At 52.4% G+C, this 27593-nt stretch overlaps 1 protein-coding gene across 1 annotated transcript in view; it reads right to left on the minus strand.

The window, feature by feature from the left end:
- The window catches only part of TMCO4 (transmembrane and coiled-coil domains 4), an 85640-nt gene that overhangs the window by 45478 nt on the left and 12569 nt on the right, over window positions 1-27593 (minus strand). Inside the window, exons 5-9 of the mRNA XM_044237309.1 lie at window positions 22612-22786; window positions 21739-21766; window positions 7540-7672; window positions 793-890; window positions 392-535 (exon numbers count right to left, since the gene is read on the minus strand). Of these exons, the coding sequence (XP_044093244.1) occupies window positions 392-535; window positions 793-890; window positions 7540-7672; window positions 21739-21766; window positions 22612-22786 (578 nt within the window). The remainder of the gene's footprint in view (window positions 1-391; window positions 536-792; window positions 891-7539; window positions 7673-21738; window positions 21767-22611; window positions 22787-27593) is intronic.

The raw sequence follows: 27593 nt of genomic DNA on the forward strand, positions 1-27593 counted from the left end.
CATTGGTTCTAGATCTTTTCTTCCCATGAACATCACGGGAGTAACACATTCCTCTCAAAAAAGTGAGTCAAAGTGACCACAATTCTCCATGGGGGAAGGGATGGATCCCACTTGGGGAGTGGAACAGGGATCTGTGTGTGGGACTGGAGGGCTGCTGGTCTATGATATAAACACCCCCATTTACCAGTATCACCCCCCTCCCCAATAATACTGGTAAATGCAGGAAGCCTGCAGCCAGTTCCCACAGGGCTGGGACCCAGCATGAAATAGAGCTGTGTTCTCCTCTGTCCCCCGGAGAGCCATGATGGGTGAGAATCTGGGCCTGTCTGTGAGAGCCAGGCCCCCCTGGCCGAACATCCCCCACTGGCCCAACATTCCTTTGTCACCTTACCGGTCAGGCCAGCTCCAGCCGCCCCGAACAGCGAGGTCATGACGGCGATGCCTGCCACCGAGCCCAGAGCCGCTGCCCCAGCACTGCCAATGATGGTGGCAGCGCCAGCGGCCACGAGGGGGGCAGCCAGACCCCCGGTCACGCCTGCAAAGAGAGCAGCCCATGGTAGGTAAAGGGGAAGAGATGCGGCCTACCCGGTTCTTCCCCCATTGGCCGCCCACCGCCTTCCATGGATGTTTCTAAGAACGTGAATGAACATACATCTGCACCTGGTGCGTGACGCGGCCACCTCCCAACTGACCCCCCTACCCTCTCCTCTCTAGCTTCGAGCCTGCCATGTAGTCTGCACTGCCCCGGCGCATGCGCGCCCCCACACCCTGGCCAACCTGGGCGGGCCTTACCGATCACAGTCCCGCCCCCGACAGTTGCCAGGCCAATCAGGAGATAGCGCTTCCACTTCCTCCGGTTTTCTTTCTTCTTCCGGGATGCCTCAGCCGTTCTGTGGGGGAAAGAGGTCGGTCTTTACGGCCAGCGGTGCCTGGCACCCCCTGAGACCACCCCGCCTCACCAAGGCCCCAAACTAGGATCAAGGCCGGGGACGCTGCCATGCAGAGCAGGGTACCAAAGTCACCCTGGGCCCATCGATGGTTTAAAAGGCTGGAAAGTTTCTAAAACCCAACTGGGAAAACCCAGTGTGTGGGATGTGCTACTTACCTAATGGGTCCATCCTAACAGGGTTGCAATTTGAATAATAAAAAGACAAAAATAACAGTAATAATAGCAAAAGCAGCACAAAAAATATCTTGGAACAGATGGACCCAGACCAAGTACAAATACGACCACAGACTCCATCGCCCCTGTCTGCCCTTCCCTCCCCTGCTTCCTACCCTCTGAGCCGTCTCCCGCTGGAAATGTCCGCCATTGGAGACCTTGGCTTCGGGGCACTAACTGGAATCCGCCAGACCTGACCTTTAAAAGCTATAAAATCGAGCAGAAGGGAAGCATTTGGGGTGAACGGGGTCAGGTGAAGCGGGGATGGCCGCGTGAGCACGTAGAGAGTCACCAAGCCCAGCCCCCGTGTCAGGTGGGCAGCCCCAGTGCTGTGGGGCAATCAGGAGCAGGATGGGGGAGCCAGGGCAGGTCGGTCGGTGCAGTCCTCATGAGAGCGAACTCTGAGCTGAAGTCGGAGTTTGGACAACAACTCAGTGTGTAGCATGACAGCGACGATCAAGAGGGAAAATGGTTAATATTTACTGAGGAATTCCTTCTCGCCAGCCACGGTGCTTTGCACTTCACATGGCTTCTCTTACCCAGGAAGCAGTTTTATTATTGTGCCCAAATGACACAATGTCCAGTTAAGGGACTGCAGCAGCCCCCTCCTGAGGGCTGCGGGCGTGGAGGAAGAGAATGTCCGTCAAGCGTTTAGCACCACTGCACCCTGCAAGGGGTGACCAAAATGGTGGCTGTTATATCACGCGACTAGGCGGATTTCCCTGAGCCTCAACTTCTTCTTCTGTAAAATGGGACTAACAACAGGTAGCAAGTCAGGTGGCAGGTTGTGAAGATGAAACGCATTCTTTCTTCATCCATCCAGCCAACAGCCTGTCACGGAGGGCGGGCTTCGTGCTGGTCATTCTGTATGTCGTGTATCTGGGAGCAGAACCATGTGGTCCTCGACCAAGACTTGTTTCTTGCCCATCTCATTCCTCCTGAACCGCACATTGTATCGAGAAGTAGCTCATCGATCGAAGAGGAGTGGGATTTGAGCAGAGCGTTCAGGAGCTGCGATGCCGTTTGGTTCTCTGCCGGCTTACTTCTATGAATTCTTTTTCTACACAACCCCCCTCCCGGGCGTGGAGTATGGCCCTTCACAGCTCCTTCACTGAAGGGAAGGGGAAACCCAACATCAACATTCCCACGCACGCCACAATTCATGCTAATGGACGTGGGATGAGGCTGAACTGTGTGCATTGAGCCTAGAAGGCAGGATGGTGACAGAGCATGGGTTCTGACATCAGGACTGTGAACTTGACCTTGACCCCTGCTGTGTGGTACTGGAACACTATCCACCCGGTTTGGCTACCCCTCCCTGTACTAGTCCTCCCTGCACAAGCCTTACACACCCCTGCCCTTGGGAATGAGGGGCCCTATGACCCACTGTCACCAAAGAAAGGTCAGTGGAAGGGGTGTGTGTCATTTCTGGAACAATCTTTAAGCGTCACTGCAGGGGCCTGATGAGTCTCCTGCTCTGCCATGAACGAGCAACATTCCAGATAGGGGTCACTCTGTCCCCCTGGGACCTGGGACCAAGACAGTGCAGTGGGGACTAAGGCCACCGCCAGTCTGCAACGGACACATCCTGTGAACAAGAAATGCACCTTCATCGAGTAAACCACTGAGACTTGGAAGTCACCTGTCACTGCTGCAAAAGCCAGTCTATCCCGTTGCTTGAGCTCCTTGCTGTGACCAAGCAGTGAGGATCTGACCCATCTGACCTGCCTCACCCTCCAAGTTGGGATAATAATAGCACTTCCTCCCCGGGGGCGCCGTGAGGGCACATGAGATAATCCACACGCCGCGAGCGGCATACTGTGATCAGTCAGTATGTTTGTGGCTGTACCGGTCCTCTCCTTACTACGGTAACCCCCCCACTCGGGCTGCAGATAAGCTTTGGCCCTTGATCTCTAGCACCATTCTGGGTAAACAGGGAGGTTGGGAAATGAGTTTCTCTGGGCAGAGTTCAAGGTCTGAGGAAAAGACTTGAGCCGCTGAGGACGTGTAACAGGAATGTGCACTGCACCAAGCAGCAGACTCTGAGTCAGCGGCGTCCCATTTCACAGACTCAGGCTGGGAGACAGTGTGGGAATTTGGGGCACAGGCATCCGAGCCCGGCTCCGCCGTGATCTCCTGTGTCACCCTGTGCTCCTGAAGTATCATTTTCTCACGTACGGACTGGAAAAGGGGGGATGAGGTCAGCTCCCACCACAGTGATAGATAGGGTAACCCTGATCGTTGGCTTTCCTCCCTCCCAGCCTCTGTGTCTCCTCCCTCGGCCCTGAGTGACGATAGCGCCCCCTCTCCAGCATGACACTGAGGCCCCCGGTGGAGGGGGCCTGGCCCCTGCCTCCTTTCCAGGCATTATTTCCTCACTCACAGTCTGCCCTTCAGAAACACTGCACTGCCCCCAGGCACGCTGCCTGGGCCTTGGTCTCTGTGCTCCCACTGGACCTCAGCTGTCAAGGACCTTCTCACCTTCCTCTGGGCTGGCTACACATTCGTCATCATTCAAGAGTCACCTCCTCCAGGAAGCCTGTGTGAGCCCCAGGATAACTAAATGCGGGACTCTGGGGCCCTTCACCTTCTGTCCTCAGCATGTAATTTTGGACCACTGGTTTTCAAAGGGGGGGACTTTGTATTAACTGCATCACAAGCTCCCAGGGTAGCTGTTAAAATCACAGCTTCCTGGGCCAGAAGCTCTGGGCAAGATGGTCAGGGAACTGTGCCCACGGCAAGCCCTCCAGGGCCCTGCTGTTTCTTAAGCTGAACAACTGCCCAGACAGGACCTTTCCTGCTTTCTACCCTCAGCAGCTTGTCCTGGGCTTGGGACCTGGACGGTGCTCAGAAAACGTTCTTTGAGCAGAACCTAATCATTCCAACAAGGACTGGCCATGGACATGTTTCTACAGTATCTACTTCCCCTTGCACTGTCCAGATCTGTAAAGCCAGTGGGGCATTTTGGCTAAATAAAATGTTTAGCCACAGAATGGGCCAATCAACACCAAGAGTAAAACTTCTGAGATACCAGGACCTGTCTGGGATGTTGTAAAATTTTATAAATTTCTGCTTTGAGATTCTTCCTGCAGCGACATCTGTGCAACCATGATAGGAGATAATCTTCCCTTTTAGCGGAGTTTATGCAGAGTAGGGGGGAGCTCATACCCTTAAGGGAATAAAATACGTAACTAGTAAATATGGTTCTTGAAGCTATTTACTTCAATGTATGAATCCTAGTGTATCGAATCCATGTAACAAAGATTAGATGGGTGATATACTCTAATTGCTAGTGTTATTATTTAAATGTTTATAAAAATTTGCTGAACCACAGAGAATACAATATTCCCCTCCCCGCCAAGTTATTTAGCTAAGGACCCCTCTCTCAGTGTTAACCCAAATTGATTGCCTTACTTTTATTTAAGTACTCAAACGTTCTTAATAACTGTTTTGTACATGAAACGAAGGGCTTTGCCAATCATCATTAACTAACACAGCATTTTACTCCTGCGATTAATTCCATTGTCTGGCTGAATTTCAACATCTGAAGCACCGCAGGAGAGGCTGGCTGGGAGACAGGGCTATAATTCTTCCCATATTTGGAAGTGGGAATTCAGAGCATGATGCTATAACCAAATGGAGCCCCATTCCCATCACTGACCGCGCACCGGTCAGATACCACGGCAATCTCTGCCATCATCCAGCCCTGGCCACACTCATGCTCTGGGATGCCAGAAATGACCTTGAGTTGGCGTTCCCTGTCAGCCTTCCAAGGACTGAGGCCAAAGCCACGGATACATAGTGAAGAGAAAGACACCTACGTTGCCCGTGTCATGGATCCACAAATAAACGTTACCCCTGCCACCACATCTCCCATGAGAGGGTGTTTCTTATCCTCATCATCAAGGGAGAGCATATTTCTGGGAGTTCACACTTCTTAAATAAAAGTGCAGAAAGCCCCATTAAGAATGATCTTTACTGGGGCACCAGGATAGCTCAGTCAGTCAAACTTCTGATTCTTGATTTCGGCTCAGGTCTTGATCTCAGGGTCGTGAGTTCAAGCCCCGTGCTGGGCTCAACACTGGGCGTGGCAGTTGCTTAGAAAAAAAAGAAGTATCTTTACTGCTTTCTTCAGAATTACTGAAGGAACCAGGGCGTGTCCACTGTGCCCTGAGGGAGGCACTGAGTGCCATGTTCAGATGGGTGCGTTGGTTGAAACTGGTGGTGCCAGTGGCCAGCGGTGTGACCTTGGCCGAGGTCCGTCACCCCTCTGACCTTCTGTTTCTTCCTCTGCAGAACCGTGAAGGGACTGTCTGAGAAGGCATCTTCCGAGCGCTAAGGGACAGCTACGGGTTGACCGTGTCATTCTGATATCATCAGTGTCAAGCGCCAGTAGGACATTCACTAACATTTATGGGCACCTACTATGTGCTAGGTGCTGGGCCAAGCTTCCGACCAGCATCCATTCATTTAATCCTCCCAATAGCCCTGTTTTGGAGATACTACCATCATCCCGCTGTTGGAGGTAAAGGAGCGAAGGCACAGGGAAGTGAAATCACTGAACACGCGGGAGAAGCTCGCACGGCCTCCAGGCTCAGGGGTGGGGGTCGGGGGGCAGATCCAAGAACAGATATATCCTACATGTCATCCTCTGAACCCCAGCTGCAAAGGATCGCCTCAGGGTGTTGAGTGATCAGCTCACCTTGCAGAAACACAAACCGTGGAACTAAAAGAAATTCAATCCTCTACTTGTGTAGGTGAAAAAAACTGCTGCGGTTGCCCAGGAGGGAAAGCAACGTGTCCAGGGCCACACAGACATTCAGTAGCAGAATTACACTGAGAATTAGGTCTCCTGGCCCAATGGTCTCTAGGCCTCCCCTGGGTCCTCAGATCCTTCCAGAGGCCACAGGAAGAACCCGAGAGGTCTCCAGAGTCCCTAAAGCGGTATCTAAAAATTACACATACGGAATATTTTTCTGAGGAAAGGGCCCATACGTAGGAAGGTCAACAATGATGATTGTACTACGGAAAGTAATGTTTTTTTCAGCCAGTGACTCTGCAAGGTTTGCTCAAAGCACTTCACATGTACGAACTCATCTGAGCCCTCCCAGGGACCCTAGGAGGAGGGTGCTGTTTTTGTCCCATTTTGCAGATGAGGAAAATGGAAGCCTGGGGGGGGGTGGTTAAATAACTTCCCCAAGGTCACACGCTGAGCTGGGCTGTCCTAGAACTTTTTTTTTGCATCCTCCCTGATCTGGCATTATTGAGTATCAGCAGAACATATTTTTTTCTTCTGATACTAAGATTTCCAAACAAACAGCTAGGATTGTCCTTCATTTCCAAGCATACACATATGCGTGTGTGTGTCTGTGTGCGACAAGGTTCAGGGCCGAGCTCCTGATTATGGTCATGGGCCTGGATCTAGGGGTGTCTTCACTGACATAGCTCTGGGAATCAACACAAGCCTGTTTTCATGCTATTTCAACTGATCAAGGTGCTTCCTTTCTCCAGGAAAACAGCCCTTTCCTTTGCCCTGCTAACCGGGGCGGGAGGGCAGCTCCTGTTTGAAGCCGGCTTCAAAGCTACATTCCCAGCTGGGTGGAACTGGCACAAACTGGCTACTCCGAGAGAGCCATTGGGCAGGACAAAGAGGACGCTGGGAGACGTGCCTGGTGCGGAGAGCCTGCGATTAGGCTGTGACCGGGAGTGACTGATTGCTCTGGTATCAGATCCCGTGTAAGGTGTTCTGGGGCTCTAGCCACGTGACCAGGATAATTTCCCTCTGTACACACTTGACCCTGCAGAGAGAGCAAAGCCGCTCTGCAGCTGGGAGGGATGGGGGCCTGTAGGAGAAAGGAGGGACTCCTATCTTCTGTGCACCTGCTGTGGGCCAGCCCCGGGCCCAGCCCTCTACCCCACTGCATTCGTTTTTCACAGTGCCCCCGGGGAAGATTATCCTTATTCCCATTTAACAGATAAGAATATTGTGGTTTAGGGAAGGGGGGGGCCCTGTCCAAGGTCAACAAGTAGATGGTTGTCACAGATAGGATTTTGATCCAGGCCGCTCTGGCCCACAGACAAAGAGTCACAAGAACAGAGCTGGGTATCAGGGTCACGGACTGCTCAAGTCACAGACTCATGACCCCCAGCCATAATCCATTCAATCCCCACTTTGTACAACCGAGGATTGGCTAAGACCAGGCCACACAGAGAGGCAGGGCTGCACTGGGACTCTCTGGCCGGTGCTCCTTCCATCTCCCTGCATCAGCTGTTACCGGCGGGGAGGGAAGAGGGGAGCACGTGTTAGCGGGACAGGGCACTCAAGTGGAAATCCTCCATTCCTGGCAGGCAGGGCTGGGGTCACAGGGCTCCCTTACTCAGACTCCTCCTCTTTGGTTTCCTTCAGGCTCTCAAGGAATGTCTCTTCAAGGAGATCCAGCTCCCCCAAGGGCACTCGGAAGACGGAGGTCATGTGGCAAATGAGGACACGGGCCCGCGCATCATAGCGCCCTGGGAAGAGAGAAACAAGGGCAGAGAATCAGTTTTGCTTTTAAAGAGCCGTGCAAGCGATACAGCCCCAGGCCTGGAAACGGCCTCCATGCACCACCCCACTGAGGTGGTCAGCTAACCTGTGGGCCAGCCTCCTGGATGGGATACCGTGTGGCACTGAAAACCACTGATCAGAGACAAGGTGGTATTTTCATGAGATTAGCAAAGATCAATTTTTTTAACCCCAAAGGTTTTAAGGAGGTGTTGAAAACAGGTGTGTGCTTGAGGACCCCACTGGTGGGAAGTGCAGATTGATTTAATCACCCGGAGGGCCATTTGATAGTATGGACCAAAACCTGAGAACACTGTGTCTCCCCCAAATCATAGAGTCACAAAGCAGAACAGTGCCTGAGGGCTGGGGAAGGGGTAAGGAGGGATTCAGTGTTTAGGGGGACAGAGTTTCAGTTTTGCAGGATGAAAAGAGCTATGTAGGGGTGCCTGGGGGGGGCTCAGTCGGTGGAGCGGCTGACTCTGGGTCTCCGCTCAGGTCACCGTCTTGGCGTTGTGGGGGTTGAGCCCTGTATGTGGGGGGGTCCGCACTCAGCAGGAAGTCGGCTTGAGATCCTCTTTCTCCCCTCCGCCCCTCCCCCTGCTCATGCTCGCCCTTTCTCTAAAATACATAAATAAATCTTAAAAAAAAAAACAAAACAAAAGAGCTTTGGAGATGGACAGTGGTGGTGGCAGACACAGTGATGTGCTTAATGCTGCTGAACGGTACACGTAAAAATGCCTAAGATGCCATATTTTGTTATGTGTATTTTACCCCAATGAGCAAAGGAGGGGGGGAAAGATGTGCATCCCCGCTGGCCCAGGAATTCCATTTCTGAAATGCTAATCTTGAGAAAACAATCCTGAATGTGGGAACTAGGAAGTAAAGACCTTGTGGAAATGAGAGCATTCTGGAGATTTCTAACACCAGGGTTCCGTTACATAAACGACAGCACATCCGCCCCACAGAGAAGAAGCCATTAAAAAAAAAAAAAAAAAAGATTCTTAAGAAGTTTGTAAATCTGAAAAATGCTTAGGTAATAGAACAAAATTTTTAAAATGGATGGATTTACTTGGGAATAGGGTCCTGACTAAGGGGGGAAAAAAGCCCACTGCTGAGGAAAAAGGGAGAGAAAGACGTCAAATTGGATTTTCTTTTCTTCGCCCATCCTCCTCCTTTACCCCGCACACCCGAAGTCCCCGAAGAGACCATTAGTTTATCTAAAAACATCTCTACTGGGGGAGGGCAGGAATCTCCCTTGCATCCCTGTCCCTGCTCCCCAACCCTCTGCTGGGAGGGCAGCCTCTCCGACTGGGACCAGTCCCGGCGGGGGTTGGGGGGGAGGTCCCTGTTCTCTGTCGAGAAGCCATGCGCCCCGCCATCTGGTGGGCACAGCTGGGTGGCGAGGCCCCTCGGGGTGCAGCATGTCAGCACCTCAAGCCCCCAAACCTCCACCGTCTCCAGTCACCCGCTGACACTGGGGCTCCCCTCTGCCTCACTCACGTGGCTCCAAACTCTGGTGGGACAGGACGGGTGTTATTTGGACCCTGTTATCTGGACACCCCCAAACAGTCCGGTCCCATAGTGTGGGATGGGCCCTGGAAGTCGGTCTCTGCAGGTGACAGCCAGGTTTGAAGACCACTGCTCTGGGGGCTGAGTGTAGGAGGAACAGAGCTGCTGTCACTCCTGACCCGGCTCTCGGTTTCCCTCCTTGGTTTCCGCGCAGCCCAGAAACATCTCCAGGCCCGGGCTCCTGGCACTCTGCTTTCTTCTTTCTTTGGCAATAATGTAGAAACATCACGATTAGAACCACATCCAACCCCTACCATGACCTACGAGGCCCCTGATCAAAGTCCCTGCCCTCGACTTCTAGAACATTCCTGCTTCAAGGGCCTTTGCACTTGTCGGTCCACCACCTAAAAGGCTCATTCCTGAGATCTTCATGTGGGCCTTCTCCTCCTCATTCAGGTCTCTATTCAAAGCCTCCTGCCCAGAGAGGCCTTCCTGACCGGCCGCCCATTGCTCTTTATCCCTTTTCCCTGGCTTTTTCCTCCTCACAGAGCTCACTATCTCTGATATATTCATTTATTTTTGTTCATCTCTCCTCCCGAAATATAAACTTTGTAAAACCAACCTTATAAGGGTAATCTTTGCTCTATCTTTAGTTCTCCGAACAGCGCTTGCTACAAAGAACAAATGTTCAATGAATAATTTGACGGACCTGGGAGGGATTTGTGTGTCTAACCCTCAGCAAACAGCTCATCCTTGCTTGGGTGGAAAATGGAAATGGTGAGTCACCTCACAAAGGTTTGAGGAGAGGACTCCCAGTCCACGAGAGGCCCCCTAATGAACATTACGGAATTAGACTCCTCTGCTGGGCGCCCGCGATGTGGGTAAGTATATTATACTAAAGTATTACTAAATTATACTACAGTAGTAGTGGCTAGCTTCACCACGCGTGGCCCTCCGAAGTCCTGGAGTCTGAGGTTTCAGCTTCTGCAGAATAAACCAGTCCCTTCCTAGCACTAGGGCATTCCGTGAGCCGCGAATTGGCAGCGTTTGCCTCACTGTCCTTGACCACAACTGCCTACGTGCTGCGGAATAGGCATGTCATGTCCTGGGGTTCCTGGGTCACTTATAGCTTCACAAAGGAGCTCCCCACTATCACAGACTCTTGCATCCAGGTGATAGTTAAGCTGTGGAAAGTAAGCCAGCCTCTGCCATGGTGATTCATTGGTGGCAATGATAATTAGCTGTGAATTCATACTACACTGCGTAAGGCTGCAGTGATTGAGTTAGCTTCTGGAATATGGGTTGCCAGCAGGACACGTGATTAGCTCCCTGAGTATACTGGGGCATGGGGCTCGGGAATGTCAGCCCTGTGTAAAGGTCACTGGCAGCCAGGCTGGTGGACGTGGAGCTGAGGTCCCACGTAAGGCAAACGGTAGCTGGTGGAGGAGGGGCATGAGTCCGAGGTGACCCTGACACTGGAGTTTTCTGGTTCCGGCTCTACTGCCAACTTGCCAGTTGGCCAACTCGCTCCTCAAACACCTGACTCTCCTGTTGTGGAGCTCAGGTCAAAAGCCTGGGCATTGTCCTGTTTTTTCTGGTCGCCCTACCCTGACATCCCATCCACCAGCTACTGCTGTCAGCTCCACCTTCAAAATATATCCTGAGTCGGACCCTGGCACTCCGCTACCACTGGACACCATGGCCACTGGGACCACCTTCCCTCTTCAGCCACTGGCCATTACTCTGGTTCTCATCTTTCATGCTTGCCAGCACTCTATCTTGCCAGAGGGGCAAAGTCATATGGCTGATTGTGCTCTTTCCCCAACTAAAAACTCTCCCAAGGCACTCAGAATAAAATCCACATTTCTTCCCAGGGTCCACAAGGCTGGACATTACCTGGCCTCTTCCCACCACCCTCTCGCACATCATTTTCCATTGATCCCTGTTTCATGCACCAGTATCTAGCCCACCAAGAAGCCAAGCTCTTTTTCCCACCCCAGGGCCTTTGCACTTGCTATTCTAATGGGAAGGCTCCTCTCCCAGAGCTCTGCCTGGCTGGTCCCTTCTCATCAGTCAGGTCAAAAATATTCTCTCCTGGGGCACCCGGGTGGCTCAGTGGGTTAAAGCCTCTGCCTTTGGCTCAGCTCATGATCCCAGGGTCCTGGGATCAAGCCCCACATCAGGCTCTCTGCTTGGCATGGAGCCTGCTTCCTCCTCTCTCTCTGCCTGTCTCTCTGCCTATTTGTGACCTCTGTCAAATAAATAAATAAAATCTTAAAAAAAACCCAAACATACAAATTAAATTAAAAAAAAGTTCTCTCCTTACAGAAGCCAGCAGCCTCTAAAGTAAAGCAGCCCACCGCTGGCCAGACCTTCCCTGTCCCTCGTTCCTACCACTGTTGGATCTGTGGATAACTTGACTATCTGGTTCTTCCCACCAGACTGTCAGTCCCACAGGGGCAGAAACTTTTGCTTTGTTCCTTGTTGTCCCCCAGTGCCCAGAGCGATGCCCAGCAATTCGTAAGATGTGTTGGCTCTTTAACTAACTGAAGCTTTCCTCTGTCTGCAGGGTTCTCTGATATGCCCACCTGTTTCTGCATCCCGCCTCCAGCTGAGACTTTTTCTCTCTTTCCAGTGCCCTCCGAGCCCTGCATCCCCAGGGGACAACAGAGACAGCGGGTTTGCTGGGTAAGGCCTCTCTCCTCCTCTGGGTAGGATCATCTCTTACAGTGACGAGTTACTCTTAAATGTCAAAGTCTTGACAATGCCTCAAACACTCTCTCGGAGCTGCTCATCACTCAGATCCTTTCTCAAATGTCACCTCCTCTGAGAAGTCCTCCCTGACTCCACTCCATTGCTTTCTATTCCTTTATCAAAAGGTATTTTCTTATCACCTTTTAAAACTTAATTTTTAGGGCACCTGGGTGGCTCAGTGGGTTAAAGCCTCTGCCATCGGCTCAGCTCACGATCCCAGGGTCCTGGGATCGAGCCCCACATCGGGCTCTCTGCTCAGTGGGGAGTCTGCTTCCTCCTCTCTCTCTGCCTGCCTCTCTGCCTACTTGTGTTCTCTGTTTGTCAAATAAATAAATAAAATCTTAAAAAAAAAAACTTGATTTTTACATTGGCCGACTTGTTTATGATGTTTCCCCCTCTGGAATAGAAGCTCCAAGTTCACCATACATTCCTAGCATCCAGGCCTGTGCCCTGGATGTTACGTACTGTTACGTACATGATGTTTCCCCCTCTGGAATAGAAGCTCCAAATTCACCATACATTCCTAGCATCCAGGCCTGTGCCCAAAGCAAAGCAGATGTGTAATTATCATTGTAAGAGCAAAGAATAGGCAATTTGCAGAAATGAATGAATGAATGTATCTCTGTTGGGAGAGGTCCAAAATAGGGGAGAATAATTATGCTGGATAAGATTTGTATCTCCTTCCAGCAGAAACACCCTATGATTAATACTCATGAATACTGGAAGCTTCCTTTATGCACTGCTTCCTCGAAACCAGACTTGGGACTACCCTCTGCACGTACTGATTCCCTGAATTCTCACAACCACCCAAGCAGGCGGCTCCGGTAGTATCTCCATCTAATCCAAAGAGGCACGGAGACAGAGACAGCTGGGTCACTTGTCCTGGGTCACCCAGCTGGTGGGTGGGAAAGCGGAGGGTCTGACCACAGACGCTGTGCTCTTGGCCCCGCCCAGGACACAGGAACCATGGTGGAGGCAGCAAATCACTGTCTTTACACATTTCTCAGGCCCATATATTGCTTTTGGCTTCTGCTCCTCCCTCCTGGCCTCCCCGTGAGTCTGGATCAGGCCTTGATCTTGCCTGAAGTGGGCAGTGGGCAGGTAAGATAGCCCCCACTGCTCCTGAGGGCTGCTCAGGTCCCAGTCCAGCTGGAAACCCACCCAAAGGACCAAGGCCAGGGAAACTGGTCTCCCAAGGTCCCTTCCAACTCAGAGATCTAAGGGTCAGTCTCAGGGTGCCTGTTCCCCATCCCACCTCCCAGGAGGCAACTTCAAAAGTCCAAGGTTAGCTGGACTTGAAACAGCTCCACAGCAGCCTCTGCCCTATCTTTCATCAACCTCAGGAGACCAGAGTCTGCAAGTCACCGAGGACGTGAATCCAGATAATGCCATGTGGGGTCGAGACCCACGATGGAGGTCATAGGGCGCCTCGTGAAAATTCAGATTCCCAGGCCCCGTACTCAGGTCTGGCACGGGGCTCGGGAATGTGTACTTTTCCCAAGCTCCCCACGTGATTCTGAAGCAGGGGGTCCCTACTCTGAGCAACACAGTGGTGGGCGAGCAGGTTAGCACTTCCTGGTCTGAGAAGGTCTGGGCACCCTCATGCCTGGAGGCAGGGGCGTGATCGAGATCCCCTGTGCTACCTGGTCCATGGCGTGGTCCAAACCGTGGTCCATGGCGCTCCTACTAAGTGCCGAGCACCCCCTGAGGAGCTGGCCCCTGTGATCGAATGCTCATCCTCCCCACGGTCTTGGGAGCTTAGTATGACAATGCTCAGCTTTGCGCAAGAGGAAGAACAGGTGCAGAGAGACCTTCTAAATCACTGAGCTGAGAGAGAGGCAGAGCTCAGATAACAAGCAGGATTACTGGGTGCCAATCCCTCTATCCAGTCCAGTGCAGCTGTCTCTCAAAGGCAAATCGTATCCTCTCAAGTGAGTTTGGGGGCTCCAGGATGATCCCAAGTGGTCAGCAGTGCATCTTTTCTGTGTTCAGTGATATGTGGTGTGCACACACAATCCCAGGCCCAGCCCCAGCCCAAATAACAGGTCACCCTGTTCTTAGGAAACTCTTTGTGGTTGTTGGTGGTGGTGGTGATGGGCGAACCGAGGGAGCTCCTCGGCTCAGCCACCAGGGGGCAGGAGTGCACCAGCCCCGCACAACCAGAGTGGTCCCGGTGCCCACTCCAGACCTACAACCACACGCGGCAGAAGCCCTTGGTGTCCAACCCGTTCCTCTGGCTTAGGAAGAACAAGGGCATGTCCGAAATCACCCAGTATGTTCACGACAAAGCGGGGGCCAGAACCCACACTTCTGGGCCCTCCTCCCCACCAGTATCTCCCAACAGAGAAGCTATGGCTCCCAGTACTTCACTGTCCAGGGCTGTCCTATGCATCAGAGGACATGTGCACCCCCCCAGGTGTTGTGATAACAACTCCACTCTCCCCACATTTTCAAACACACCCCCGTCCCCGGAAGGAGGGGGTATGACCTTCACTGCAAGGCGCTGAACAAGCCTCTGGGCTCAGTATGTACGGCTCCATCTCTAAGTACAGCACCGGCAAGGCAGGCCCAGGGCTGACCTTGTACTTTCTGCAGAGCAGCAGGATCCCAGACCTTTGGGAAGAGCTCGTGGTCACTGCCTTCCCTTTGGGGGCTGCCCTCCAGGCCAAAGAAAGGGAGCCCAGAGGCAGAAGCCTCACCTTTGTTGTCACACAGATTGGGTCTGAATTCTCAGCTGCCTAGCTGAAAACTTCAGGCAAGTTTCTTGACCTCTCTGAGCCTCAGTTTCTTTGTCTGTACAACGGAGACAAGATGAAACAGGAGGATGCCCACAAAGAGCCTGGCAACCCGCGGGATGCACTCCCCGTTCAGTAAAGGGTGGCTCGTCCTGCTCCTTTCCTGGATTCTGACACCTCCTTGATCCTTACGCTAAGACCCTGGCTAAGAAGCGGGCTGCTCGTACCACCCTGCTGGTATCCTGCCGGCCAGGGATTTTACTTCTCCCCCTAGGGTGTGAGAACAAACGCCCTTCTCAGGTTGTAGTGATACAACTGTTACCCAGCCTGCTCTACCAGCACCCCTCAGCTGACCCACTTCAAGAAAATTTAAAAAATCTCTCCCCATTTTCACTCTCAGTGAACCTTTCTGCATACAAGGAATCTACGCCTTACTCCGATCCCATCCCGCTCCGCCCAGCGCTCAGCATTGGCTTTAAGCTTTTACTTCTGTCTAGCGTCCTCACTTTGCATGGCGGAACATAACTCGGGGAATGGGGCTCTGAGGAGGGACCCCCTCATGGCAGGATCTGAACTCAGATTGTTTCTTCCCATGGCTTATTAGAGGGGGACGGTTAAGGGCAGGAGGCTGGTGACAAGGTTCCTTGAGGACTAGTGGTCATAGGTGTAGAGGGGTCACTTCTGAGACCCTCCTTCAGCTCCACCTTTTCGCTCCTCCGCTCCTGCCACCTGGGGCCCCCCACTCTTTGTTCTGACCTTGTCAAATCTCCTTGAAGTCAGCTGTAAGGTGGAGGTCTTTTATTACTTTCTATCCGCTTGAGAAGCTAGGGGTAGTTAAGAGAAGATTCTGGAACCAAGCCTGTGTTTGCATCCTGGGTCCATCACTTTGTAGCTGTGTGACCTTGGGCACGTCATTTCCCTCTCTGTGCTACAGTTTCTTCTTTTGTAAAATGGAAACAGTAATGGCATCTGCGTACTAGGGCCACAGCGGGGGTTAAATGAATGAGCATAAAGCGCTTGGCTCAGGGCCTGCCCATAGTGGGCCTTCCATAGTATCAGCTGTGATAAGAATTACTCCCAGGGCCAGACAAGATCTGGTGCCCAGAGTGGGTGCTTGGTTCTTGCTGATGGATGAACCAGTCAGTTCTGATACTGGTAACAGACTCTATGAGTCTCAGCGATGCTGACAGAAAACCCAGTGTATGCAATTTCACCATATCGAAACACCAATATCTCAAACTTTTCTGATTCACCAGGGAGGTAGGGTTTGCAATTCAGTAATAAAGACCAGGTCACAAAGCAGAGTCAAGTTTGCGGTAAGACAGTTGTCCCAGGTGGCAGGTACTTCCTTTGGGTCCGTGGCCTGGAGTCAATGTTATCTTTGGATTCAGAGTCCAGAGGGCGAACCCCGTGATTCGGGGCACCTGGGCACCTGTGCAGAGCTCACAGTGACATTCACTTTGCCTTAAATGGAATTTTGAAACTTACTTTGAAAGGAAACCCTGGGCTACTTATTTAACCTCCTGAGCCTGACTTCCTCCCCCGTCCATGGGGGTAAAACTACCTCCCTTTGCAGTTGGCCTGAGGATTATACACCAAACAGCAATTCACAATCTACATGTAAGACATAGGAAGGCAAGTAGAATACCTTACAAAATTTACCAATTACAAATAAACTGGCCCCATATGACATGGACAGATGTTGGGTCCTAGAGCAGTGGTTCTCGGCCAGGGACATTTTTGCTCCCCAGATGACATTTATGGAGACATTGTTGGCTGTCACAGCTGAGGAAGTGGTACTGATGAGTACCAGGTCAGGATACCACTAGACATCTTACAACACACAGATGGCCCCACCACACCAAAAGATCCAAGTCCAAATGCCAAGACTGATGAGCTCGAGGAACCTGGTTTAGAATTACTGGCTTAGATTCCGTTTAACCTTCAGCGAGTAAGAGAATTACTTTCTCGGTTGTGTGGGAAAAGAGTTTGGTGGTTGTTACTGGATGAGACCATGGTTATCACCCACAAAAGTCCACCCAGCTGCTGAGATGGCACCGTCTGGTGACTGAGATCCAAACAGTGTTGGTTAAGTTCAACCTTCCAGGAAGTTCTGAGAAATCCAGCCTTTTGTATTGATTTCCTGGGCTGATTCTGTGACTAATCACCCTATCTCACGCTCACAGAGAAACCTAGCTGCCTGGAAGGCCTCCTCCTACCCTATCAGTCTCTGTAGAAGATGGTTTAACCCTCAAGTACCTAACCCTTCTAGTACCCAAACGCATTCTCTAAAAAACAGCCATCCGTCTATCTTTCCATCCATTGATCCATTCTTCCATCCATCCATCCATCCATCCATCCATTCTACCTGTCTATTCTTCTATCTATCCATCCATCCAACTACCCATCCATTCATGCATCCATCTTTCCATCCACCCACCCATCCTTCTTTCTATCCATCCATCCACCCATCCACCCACACATCCATCCATCCATCCATCCATTCTACCTGTCTATTCTTCTATCTATCCATCCATCCAACTACCCATCCATTCATGCATCCATCTTTCCATCCACCCACCCATCCTTCTTTCTATCCATCCATCCATCCATCCACCCACCCATCCACCCACCCATCCATCCATCCATCCATCCATCCATCCATCCATCCTTCCATCCATTCTTCCTTCCTTCAACCCATCTATTCACCCACCCGTTCATCCATCCATCCCTCTATCTCTCTATCCATCCATTCTCCCATTTTGCCATCCAATAATTACTAAATGCCCACCATGTGCCTATCATGTGGTAGATGTTGGGGTGCAATGGTGAACAGGCCAGACCAGGGCCCTGCCCTCATGGAGTTTATGGGGGAAGCACCTGAACAAATGGGCCAACTATGACACTGACCTTCTCCTTATAAGATTCTTAACCATGCTCTTAGAACCAAAGTCGGGGGGGCACCTGGGTAGCTCAATGGGTTAAAGCCTCTGCCTTCAGCTCAGGTCATGGGATCCAGCCCTGCATCGGGCTCTCTTCTCAGCAGGGAGCCTGCTTCCTCCTCTCTCTCTGCCTCTTTGCCTACTTGTGATCTCAGTCTGTCAAATAAATAAATAAAATCTTTAAAAAAAAAAAAAAAACCAAAGTCAGTTTCTTTTCTTTTCTTTTTTTTTTTTTTAAGGAGTATCTGTCTGTGCCCTTATTTGCTTATGATGCTGCAGTTCAGAGAGGTTAAGTGACTTGATCAAGGTCACACCACGAGAGCGTCTCAGAGATAGGACCAGTATCCAGGTTTCCTGACTCCCAGGGCTTTGTCACTTTACCTCTAACCATCAACCCCTGTGAGCAGCACTCACGGCCGGCTGGGTCTGGGGCACTCTGCATGGTACACCTCATTTAATCCCCACCACTGCCCTCTAAGGTAAAGATTACTGTTATTCCCTTTTGACAGGTGAGGAACTGAGGCACAGAACCATTCATAACTTGCCAAAGTGGAGCTTGAATTTTAACACTCAAACAGGCTAACTCCGCAAATGCCCCCACTTCTTTATTCATGAATATGGATAAAGAGTTGGCTACAACAAGGACTGGCCAGCCAGGCCCACCTCTGGGCCTCACTTTCCCATCTACACACTGAGAGGATGGGCTAGATGGCTTGCGGATCCGTCCAGCCCTGACTTCTGTAGACCTTCGGAGCCCTAGTCCCTGCCCCTTTGGGGTCCCCATGTGCTGTGCGCTGTCAGAGCTGCAGAGACCTGGGGAGGCTATCAGATAATAATGGTTTCGATGCCGCTCAGAGAATGCCCCTGGGAGGGCATGAAGTACCAGGTGGTGACATGAGACACACCATTTTAAACCCACTCCAGTTGTTCTGTGAGACCCAGGCCAAGGTCACCCAGAGCAGAGCGGGCTAGGTTGTGTCCTAGTTCCTCAAAGGGGGCTCAGGAGGATTTGTGGTTTGCGGGTTGGGGGCAGGAAGAAAGGTAAGATGAATATGAGTCTCTAGGTAAGGAAAGGGAGAAACTGAGGCAGAGGCAGGAGCACTGGGACAGCTGCTCCTCCTACCCGGTGATAAGGCAATGGGGCAAAGTGCTGGCCCCAGAGGGCAGAGACCCAGTTCTAACTCCCAGTCTGCTTCTAGCACTGTGTGTCTCGGGGAAACCCCGTTCCCATCTCTGGGCCTTCATCTCTCCACCTGGAAAACTGGCAGGCTCATCCAGGATGCCCTTGAGACCACAGGCTCAGGCCTATACCCTCAACTGCCCCTCAAGGGCCCTCAGCCACGGGACAGGCCCACAGCGAGCGCTCAGCAGCGGATGGTGGTGTTGTTACAGGCATTATAACATGAGCATGTCTGTGCTCTCTCCTGGCATCTCAGCCCTCTGTACGGACTCAACTCCTGACTCTACGAGGGTCCAGGAACATCAGACATGATGGTTCCTCCCTTACTTCTGATTAAAAAAAGAAAAAAGTGATACAATTCTCAGACCATCTCTGCCACGTCCTGGAGCAAGCCCCTCATCAGCCAACGGGAGTATGACTAAATTACTAAATGCCGCGCCTGCCTGAGCACAGGGGCTCAGCGAATCATCCTTGCGGTCCCATGCAGCTGTGAGACGGGCAGTGAAGATTCTTTGTTTGCCTAGAGCACGGAAAGAAATACACAGCGGGCTTGGAGCCCGAAGCCGCACTTCTCCGACTAGCAAGGGGCCGCCTGGGATCTGGTTAGGGAGCAGAGTCCGAGTCAGAGGTGTGGGTGAGGCCCGGGAGTCCGGATTTCTAACAAACTCCCAGACGCCGGTGCTGCCCATCCACAGACCGTACTGTGAAGAGCAAGGACTTAAGGTTCTTTCTTTTTAAAAAATAAAAAAGAAAATGCATTAGCCTCCCAAGAAGGAGCCCCAAGGTTCAGTGTCCTGTGCGCCCTCCCGCCCTCGTGGACACTGACTGCGCTGAGCACAGCTGTACGAAGCAGGCATGTGTGAGGGGACAGGTCCCATGACCTCTTGTGTGGGGCTGGAGGAGGTCCCAGAGCCCTTCTCTCAGGGTCCCTGAACCACCACTTTGCATGGGGCACTCAAGACCAACCAGGGTTCCCCAGCTGGGTCCCAACACCCTGCACCCTGAAAGTCACTAGACTTCCAGAGCTGAGACATCACTCCCGCTTCCTCTCCCGCGCTCCCTCCATCTGGTCCGTCAGGGATCCTGCCGTCTCTTCTGACAGAACGACTCCGGGGTCAGCCTTTCACCCCCAGGATCTCTACTGCCCTCGCGGAGGCCATGTTTCCTCACACCAGATGGATGGGGACGCCTCCTAGAGTCTGCCCAGGTCAAGTACATCCTGCTCCCTTCCCAGGCTCAGCTGCCCAAGGCCACCGTGATGGCCCGAAGCCCTGCCTGTGTTTCTGCACTTGCTTTTCCTGTTCTCATAATCCCGGTCCTCCTCCCCCTCCCGCCCCTCCACTCCCCCAGAGCTGGAAGAGCTGGGGTTCCAGCGGGGCGGGGGGTGGGGTGGCTGGTGTGACTTTCCCTACATAATCTTTCATAAAGGTGTAACGTACTTCCCACGTGATGGTTTGCAGGCTGCTGGGAGTTCACTTGCAGTTCGGTGCTTCTCCTCCCTGCTCGCCGTCAGAATAAACATCGGGGGTCTTTGCGCCCAAATCTCTCATTAGCGCAGGGAACAGAAGAAGCCACACACACAATGATGGGGCGCCCGGGCAGAGAGGAGGTGGAAGAAATGGATGCGGAGCCACGGGGTCCGGGGAGCCCTGTAGCGGTCTGGTACGGGACACCCTGGGCGCTGCAGCGGGTTGCAATGTTGACCCCCGAAACGATACAGCCACATCCTAGAACCTGGGAAGGTGATCTTATTTGGGAAAAGGGTCTTTGCCGGTATAATTAAAGAGTTCTGGTTGAGGCCGCCCTGTCCAAGGTCCTTGCAGGAGGCACAGAGAGGAGAGGAAAGGGAGGAGCAGGCCCCGGGCTGATGAAGGCAGAGAAGGGACAGACACTGCTGTAGGCTGGGGTAATGCCTGGAGGTAGCAGAAGCTACAAGAGGCAAAACACGTTCTCCCCTACAGCCTTCAGAGGGAGCGAGACCCTGCTGACGCCTTGCTTTCTGGATCTGGGCCTCCTGAGCTGTGACGGAATACATTTCTGCAGCTTCAAGCTTCCCCAAGTTCGGTAATTTGTCCTGACAGCCCTAGGAGAGAACGCGGGTCGAATCCCACACTGCCACTTACTGCGCAGCCTCGGGCAAATCGCTTAACCTCTCTGAGCCAACTTTTTCATCCACAAAACGGGGCAGTAAGATCTGTCTCCTTAGTTCATTCACCAGGTATCTACTGAGTATGTGCTAGGTTCCAGGTGCTGGGTTAGGGACTAGAAACACGTGGTGAAGGAAGCCAGTTGTGGCCCTGCCCTCCTGGAGCTCCGGTCTAGAGGAGAAGCCTTGCCCACATGGTGCTGGAGGGAACATCGCAGACGGGAGCCCAGGGGCCTCCCCAGGGAAGTGCTCCCTGAGCAGAGGGAGGAGGGCAAGAGGAGTAGGACACTCTCTGGGCAGGGGAAGGGCACCCGCGAAGTCCATGGTGCCGGAAGCACAGGCTCTTGGGGAGGGAGGCTGGCGAGGAGAGCAGGAAGGGGTGTGTTGAGAGATGAGGCGGGGCTGGCCCCCCCCTCCCCAGGAAGACCAGTGAGGACACCCCTGCTGTCGTCCAGGAGGGGGTCATGATGGCTCAGACTGGAGTGGTGGGCGACTTAGCAGGTAAAACCGTGGGGCCTTGTGAGGAGAGATGAAGTAATGGCCCCCCCATTACTCCCCCTCATTGGTGTCAAGCTCCCACGGTGTTTGGCACCAATGAGGAGCTCACTGGCTCCCCAGCTACAAGGTCCTTCCCTGCACCAAAAAGCCCACGGGGGACGGACCCACAGGTAGCGACACCACCTGTGGCTTTGCTGGCCAAGCATGAAGAGGGTCACCCCAAACTTACTGAATTCTACGAAAACATATAGAACTGAGAAAATTAACTCACCATCCTTGAGTGAGAAGCTCAGAAGGTCCTGGGGAAAAAAAAATAACAGGAATCAGCAATATGTTGGCGGGTCATTATCTCCTAGCTGAGCCATTTGTCGGCCACACAACCCCGAACATGTCACTTCGCCTCTCTGTGGCTCCGTTTCCTTACTTATAACGAGGAGAGGACCGTACTACCTACTTTATAAAGTTGCTTGGAGAATTAAATGAGTTAGTATTTGTCAGGTCCATAATAAACACGATGTAAATATGAATTTAAATCAATGGTAAATATTTAATAATAATTTACTGTTAGCTGTGATCATCATTCTATGATATTATGATGAAATATTTTATCTTTCTTATTTATTTATTTCAAAAGATTTTTTAAATTTATTTTGACAGACAGAGATCACAAGTAGGCAAAGAGGCAGGCAGAGAGAGAGGGGGAAGCAGGCTCCCCACTGAGCAGAGAGCCCGATGCGGGGCTCGATCCCAGGACCCTGGGATCATGACCTGAGCCGAAGGCAGAGGCTTTAACCCACTGAGCCACCCAGGCGCCCCTATCTTTCTTATTTAAAAAGTTTATTTATTTGAGAGAGAGAGAGAAAGACGGAGAGCATGAGTGGGAGAGGGGTTGGAGGAGCAAAGGGGGAGGGACAGGGACAAGCAGACATCGCACTGAGCGCAGAGCATGACGCGGGGCCCGATCTCAGGACCCTGAGATCATGACTAGAGCCCAAACCAAGAGTTGGACGCTCAACCGACTGAGCCACCCAGGTCCCCAAAATATTTTCTTTCAACTACATCACCCCAAGAGAAGCAGACTGACTTTGGAAGGAAATACTTAGTTCTCCTTTCCCCAGCAGCTGACCCCTGGCAGTGGGCGTACCTGAACGATCACCAGTGGGTCATCCTTCAAGATGGGGTCCTTCAATAAAATCGGAGCAAACATGTCTGCGCCTTCGCCTCCCAGGCCGTTGGCGAAAGCAGTCATGGTTGGCAAGACGGCTTCGGGCAACTCCAGCCACTTCACGAGGCCCGCCACGAACTCTGCACAGAAGGACCTGAAAGACAGGCGTGGCTCGGATCCCCCAAGGCTTCCAGAACAGGCCGCACAAGCCCACTGGGAAGTTTAGGTCACACATGGTCACACGGGTGCAAATCCGCATACGAAATCCACGGGGACTGCGGTCCGTGGAAGAAGACGGGGTCCCCAACACCCGAGAGACAGGGAGCTAGTGGTGCAAGACGCCACGTCTGGAAAGAGGCTCCCGGCAGGGTTGGGGACAGGCACGGGACTCACACACCCTCGTGCCATGCGACACACCAGGATGGAGGCAGGGATGGAGGCCCAGTGAGCCCAGAGGCAGCGCCCTGACCCACCCAGGGAGGGGAGGGGTGGCTGCTGGAAAAGGCATCCTACGGAAGGTGATTTGCGCCGTCGGAAATCAGAGAGGATACTCTCTTTTCCGGGGAAACAAGTGGGCCGCTGCTGAAACAGCTTAGTGCACAGGAAGGGACTGTGCCCACCACAGTGTCCAAGGATGCTGTTTACTTCAGTGAACACAGGAGTCCCCGGACAGGGGATGGTCGGGTGCTGATGGGGAGACGGAACCCGGGAACCGAATCCGGGAACTGTGGGAAGCACGCGGGATTTGGGCAACAGGGGCGGAGACCACATCAGGCTATGCTTCAAAGCCGCCATTCTTGGCAGTGACCGTGGTAAACCCATGAGGTGGGGGGTGGGGTGGGGATGTAGAGCACGGGGGTCCGTTAGGAGGTGATGACACCAGTCCAGAAAAAAGGCTGAGGCCTAGAGACCAAGTCTATATGCAAACCATCATCCCAACCTGCCTCGACCGGGCTGTCCTGGCACTCCCTGCACTGGCTTCTGTACCTGGGTGGAATCAGGGCCTCCCAGAATCAATCAGAGCTCCCTGGCAGTGCGGGCAACCTCGGGAGGACCCCGTGGACACCAGGCAGCCTGCCCACCTCCTCCCTAGAGCCTCCAGTGCCGAGGCCCAGTAAAGAGGTCACTGTGGGCCACCTACAATCCTGTCCCATCAGTGTCATGGGTTCGGGTTCCCAGGAAGCAGCTCTGAAATGGAGATTATTAGAGGTCCCTGTGAGGGGGAGTAAGGAGGAAGCGGGACTGGGTAGGGGGTACAGTTGAGTTGCAATGTAGCCTCAAGAGGAGGCTCAGCCAGCCCTGCAGGGAGTTCTGTAGACGGGTGAGCCCAGTGGGCCCTTTATACCCCTCCTTGCTCAGGCAATCATCCAGCAAAGGCTGCCGGGGGAGGAGGGTGGAGGCGTGGGCAAAGTGGCTCCCTTCAGCCAAGGCAGCCCTCTCCGCAGCAGCGGGAGGAGGCCATTGCCAAGGGGACATCTGAGCAATGCAGCACGGTGCCAAGTAAATGGCCTCCCCCTGCCTCAGTTTCCCTATCTGCAAATGGGTTTAAGAGACCAACCTCATTAGGTTGTTTGAGGATTCAATGAGCTGGCGGCAGAGCCTCGCGCATAGGAGATGCCCAAGGAATGTCAGCTGGCCTCACGACTTTTACTTCTTTTTTTTTTTTTTTAAATTAACATATAATGTATTATTTGCCCCAGGGGACGACTTTTATTTCTATATAGATATAAAAGGTGACCAAGGGAGGCAGTGGAGAAGGGGTTTCAGAGTCGGACTCTGACGTCCAGGGCACAAGGGGAGTCCTGGCTCCCTCGGTGACTGGCTTCATGCCCACACTTCTCTTCTCTTAGCCTGGTTTTCCTGTGCTATAAAATGTGGAAGATAACAGGATATGCCTCGCAGATTGGACAGAAAGATTAAGTGACATCTTAATAGGGCCCGGCACCTGATAACCCTCAATAAATGTTGGCTACTGCTCTTACAATTATTGTCATTTGCACCATTGCAATCTACCGGGATAATCCCGGGGCGGTTGCGTGGGTGTGCATGGAGGCACGGAATGACCGAGTGAGCTGAACATTACTTACAGGTCAACGAAGCGTGGCCTGGCCCTGTGTCCAAGAAGGAGGTCTTGGATGTTAAGAAGCATCTCATCATAAGGGAGGACGGGTCAAGAGCACAGACTCTGCTTCCAATCTCAGCACTGTCACTAGCTGTGTGATCTTGGACAAGTTACTCAACCTCTCTGTGCCTCAGTTTCTTTATCTATAAAATGATGGTGATAATGAAGAAACCCATTTCATCGGGTCACTGGAAGTTAACATTTCTCCTTGGGCTTAGAACAAAATCTGGCCCATATAAAGCACTATATATGTTTCTTACAATAAAGAAATGAGGGGCGCCTGGGTGGCTCAGTTGGTTAAGCATCTGCCTTCGGCTCAGGTCAAGATCTCAGGGTCCTGGGATTGAGCTCTGCATTGGGCTCCCTGCTCAGTGGGGTGTCTGCATCTCCTTCTCCCTCTGCAGCTCCCCCTACTTGTGTGCACTCGCTCCCACTCTCTCACTGTCAAATAAATAAATAAAATCTTAAAAAATATGAATTAATGAGTACACACATAAAGTAGCAATACAGCAGTGGATTACAAAAAACAAACAGCGTTGCAGATCGGCAGGACTTTGAGAATGGCTTCTGATGTGCTTGTCAGCTTGGCCAGAATGGGTCAGAATCAGCCGCAACAATGATACCAAATCATAACCACAGAGCAACGGTCTGTCAGCCCCTGGGCCACAGAAGTGCTTTATTCACACTGAGTCCCTTACTTCTCACCACACCCCCCCAGGGAGGGAGGTGTTCTTCTTACCCCCAGCCTAGAGATAAGGAAATGCAGCCCCAGAGAGGTGAAGTGATAACTCTAGGGTTCAAACCCCTGTCTATCTTCACGACACCAGAGGCCTTGCTTACCCACCGGGACACTGCCCCTCCCCAGTGATTAGGTGACTGGGTGCTCACCCAGGAGCACCGAACATTCCCTTAGTCCTGGCCCCCACTTGCTGATGGAGAGCCTTGCTGCAGAGGTTAAATCAAGGTTCTCACCCCTGGGAAGGGGCAAAACCTCACCCCAAATCCAGGGTTTCTCATCCCGAGTCCAAAGTTCCTCCTATTTGCCAGGAGCTGGCAAACTACCCAAGTGGGCCGGAGCGGGCCTGCACCTGCTTTTATAAATAAAGTTTTATTGGAACACAGCCACACGCATCCTCTGTGTACTGCCTCCTGCTGCTTTCAGGCTAGGACGGCAACGTCGAGTGAGGACCACAGAAGCTGCACGGGCTGCGAGCCGGAGATCCTGGGCCCTTCACAGAACACGTGTGCCGTCCCCTGCTCCACCCCATAATTTCTCCATGGTGAATAAACAGAGTTAATTCTAGGGAGTGGCATCTGTGATGTTTCTGGCTCAGATACAAAATACATAAAAAAGACTTACTTTTATGTCCCCTGTGGACAGCACACATCCCCAGGGTACCCTGTAAAGATTACTGAAACCGATGGTGTTTCTGGGTTGTAGCATGATCGAAATTACTTTCAAAATGTGTTTCGGGCCTAAAGAACATGGAGCTTGTGGACGGAACTGACCTTCTGAAAGGGAAGCTTTGAGGAAGGACACCCCAGGGCACATGCCTCTGGCTGGGCAGAAGCAGCCACGTTTACAGGGGTACCCGGATGTGTGTGTGTTTGCAGGGCGGGAGGCGCACAGGACAATAACTTGCTCTTCTATGTGCCCTCCCAGGATGTGCCCAGCACAGGCCTGGCACACAAAGCAGGCTCATGAACATCTGTTTATGGGAACAAAGTACACAGAGATCATCCCCCACCTGCTCCCCATGTACTGGCTTGTCGGGTACACCCAGCTATAGGGGAGGCTCTGGGACTCACACTCACTCCTGCCCTCTGGGAGCCCCAACTGGAGGGGGGGCCAGTGTGGGAAGAGCTGCAGGGCAGCACGGTGGCTGCAGGGCTGGGCTGCTGGACATATGGCTGGAGAAACACCCTGGTCTGGGGTTTGGGGAGGTCTGGGAAGGCTTCCTGGAGGTGACGCCCAAGGAGATGAATATGCCTGAGTATTCGGTCTGGCAGGGGAGATGAAGATAAAAGACCAAAAAAAAAAAAACCTCAAACCCAAAAAACACCAAACAAATACCCAGCTAAGACCTAAGGCATGGGGAAGTTTACTCACAGGGGACGTTTTGGGGGTAAGTCTTGAAAATGCCGCCAACCCCAAAACTTCCTGTCATTTCCTGCCCCCATCTGTTGTTTCCTGTCTCAGTAATGGTATTTCTGTCCTTCCAGTTCCACCCACCACCTGGAGGTTTGGGGCCACAGCAAGCTCCTCCCTCTGCTCCATCCACAGCAACCGACCTGTCTCCCTGAGGAAAGTCTGTCTCACCTGTGCACCCCTCCATCTCCTGGTGTCGTTCAATGTCCACCTTTTGTTCTATGACACCTGGATGAAACCCATCCAGACACTTAACCTCGTCTGTCTAGTATAATGGCAGTCAGTTATTCGGGTGCCCTAACCAGACGGTAAGCCCCGAGAGGGCAGGAGCCAGGCCCCATTTTTCTCCTAGCACTACACCTAGCATAGAGTAGGTGCTCAATAAATGTTTGTTGTATGCGTGAATAAATATCTTTCCTCCCATCAGACTGTGTCCTGTTTGAGGGCAGTGATTCATCTCTTTCAGGGGGTAGCTTCCATGTCCTCTATATCACACCTGGCACACAGGAGGTACTCAGAAAATGCTTGGTGTGGGTAAATGACTGAGTACTGAATGAGGTATGTCTTATGCCCCAGATCGCGAACTCCTTAAAGGTAAGGACAATGACTTTCTCCTCTTTGCCAGTACCATCCGGTAGGGAGCCTGGCTGTCAATAATTGGTTCCCTGAGGTGCCTGGGTGACTCAGTGG

Source organism: Neovison vison, chromosome 2, assembly GCF_020171115.1.
Source record: "Neovison vison isolate M4711 chromosome 2, ASM_NN_V1, whole genome shotgun sequence".
NCBI classification, from domain to species: Eukaryota; Metazoa; Chordata; class Mammalia; order Carnivora; family Mustelidae; genus Neogale; species Neogale vison.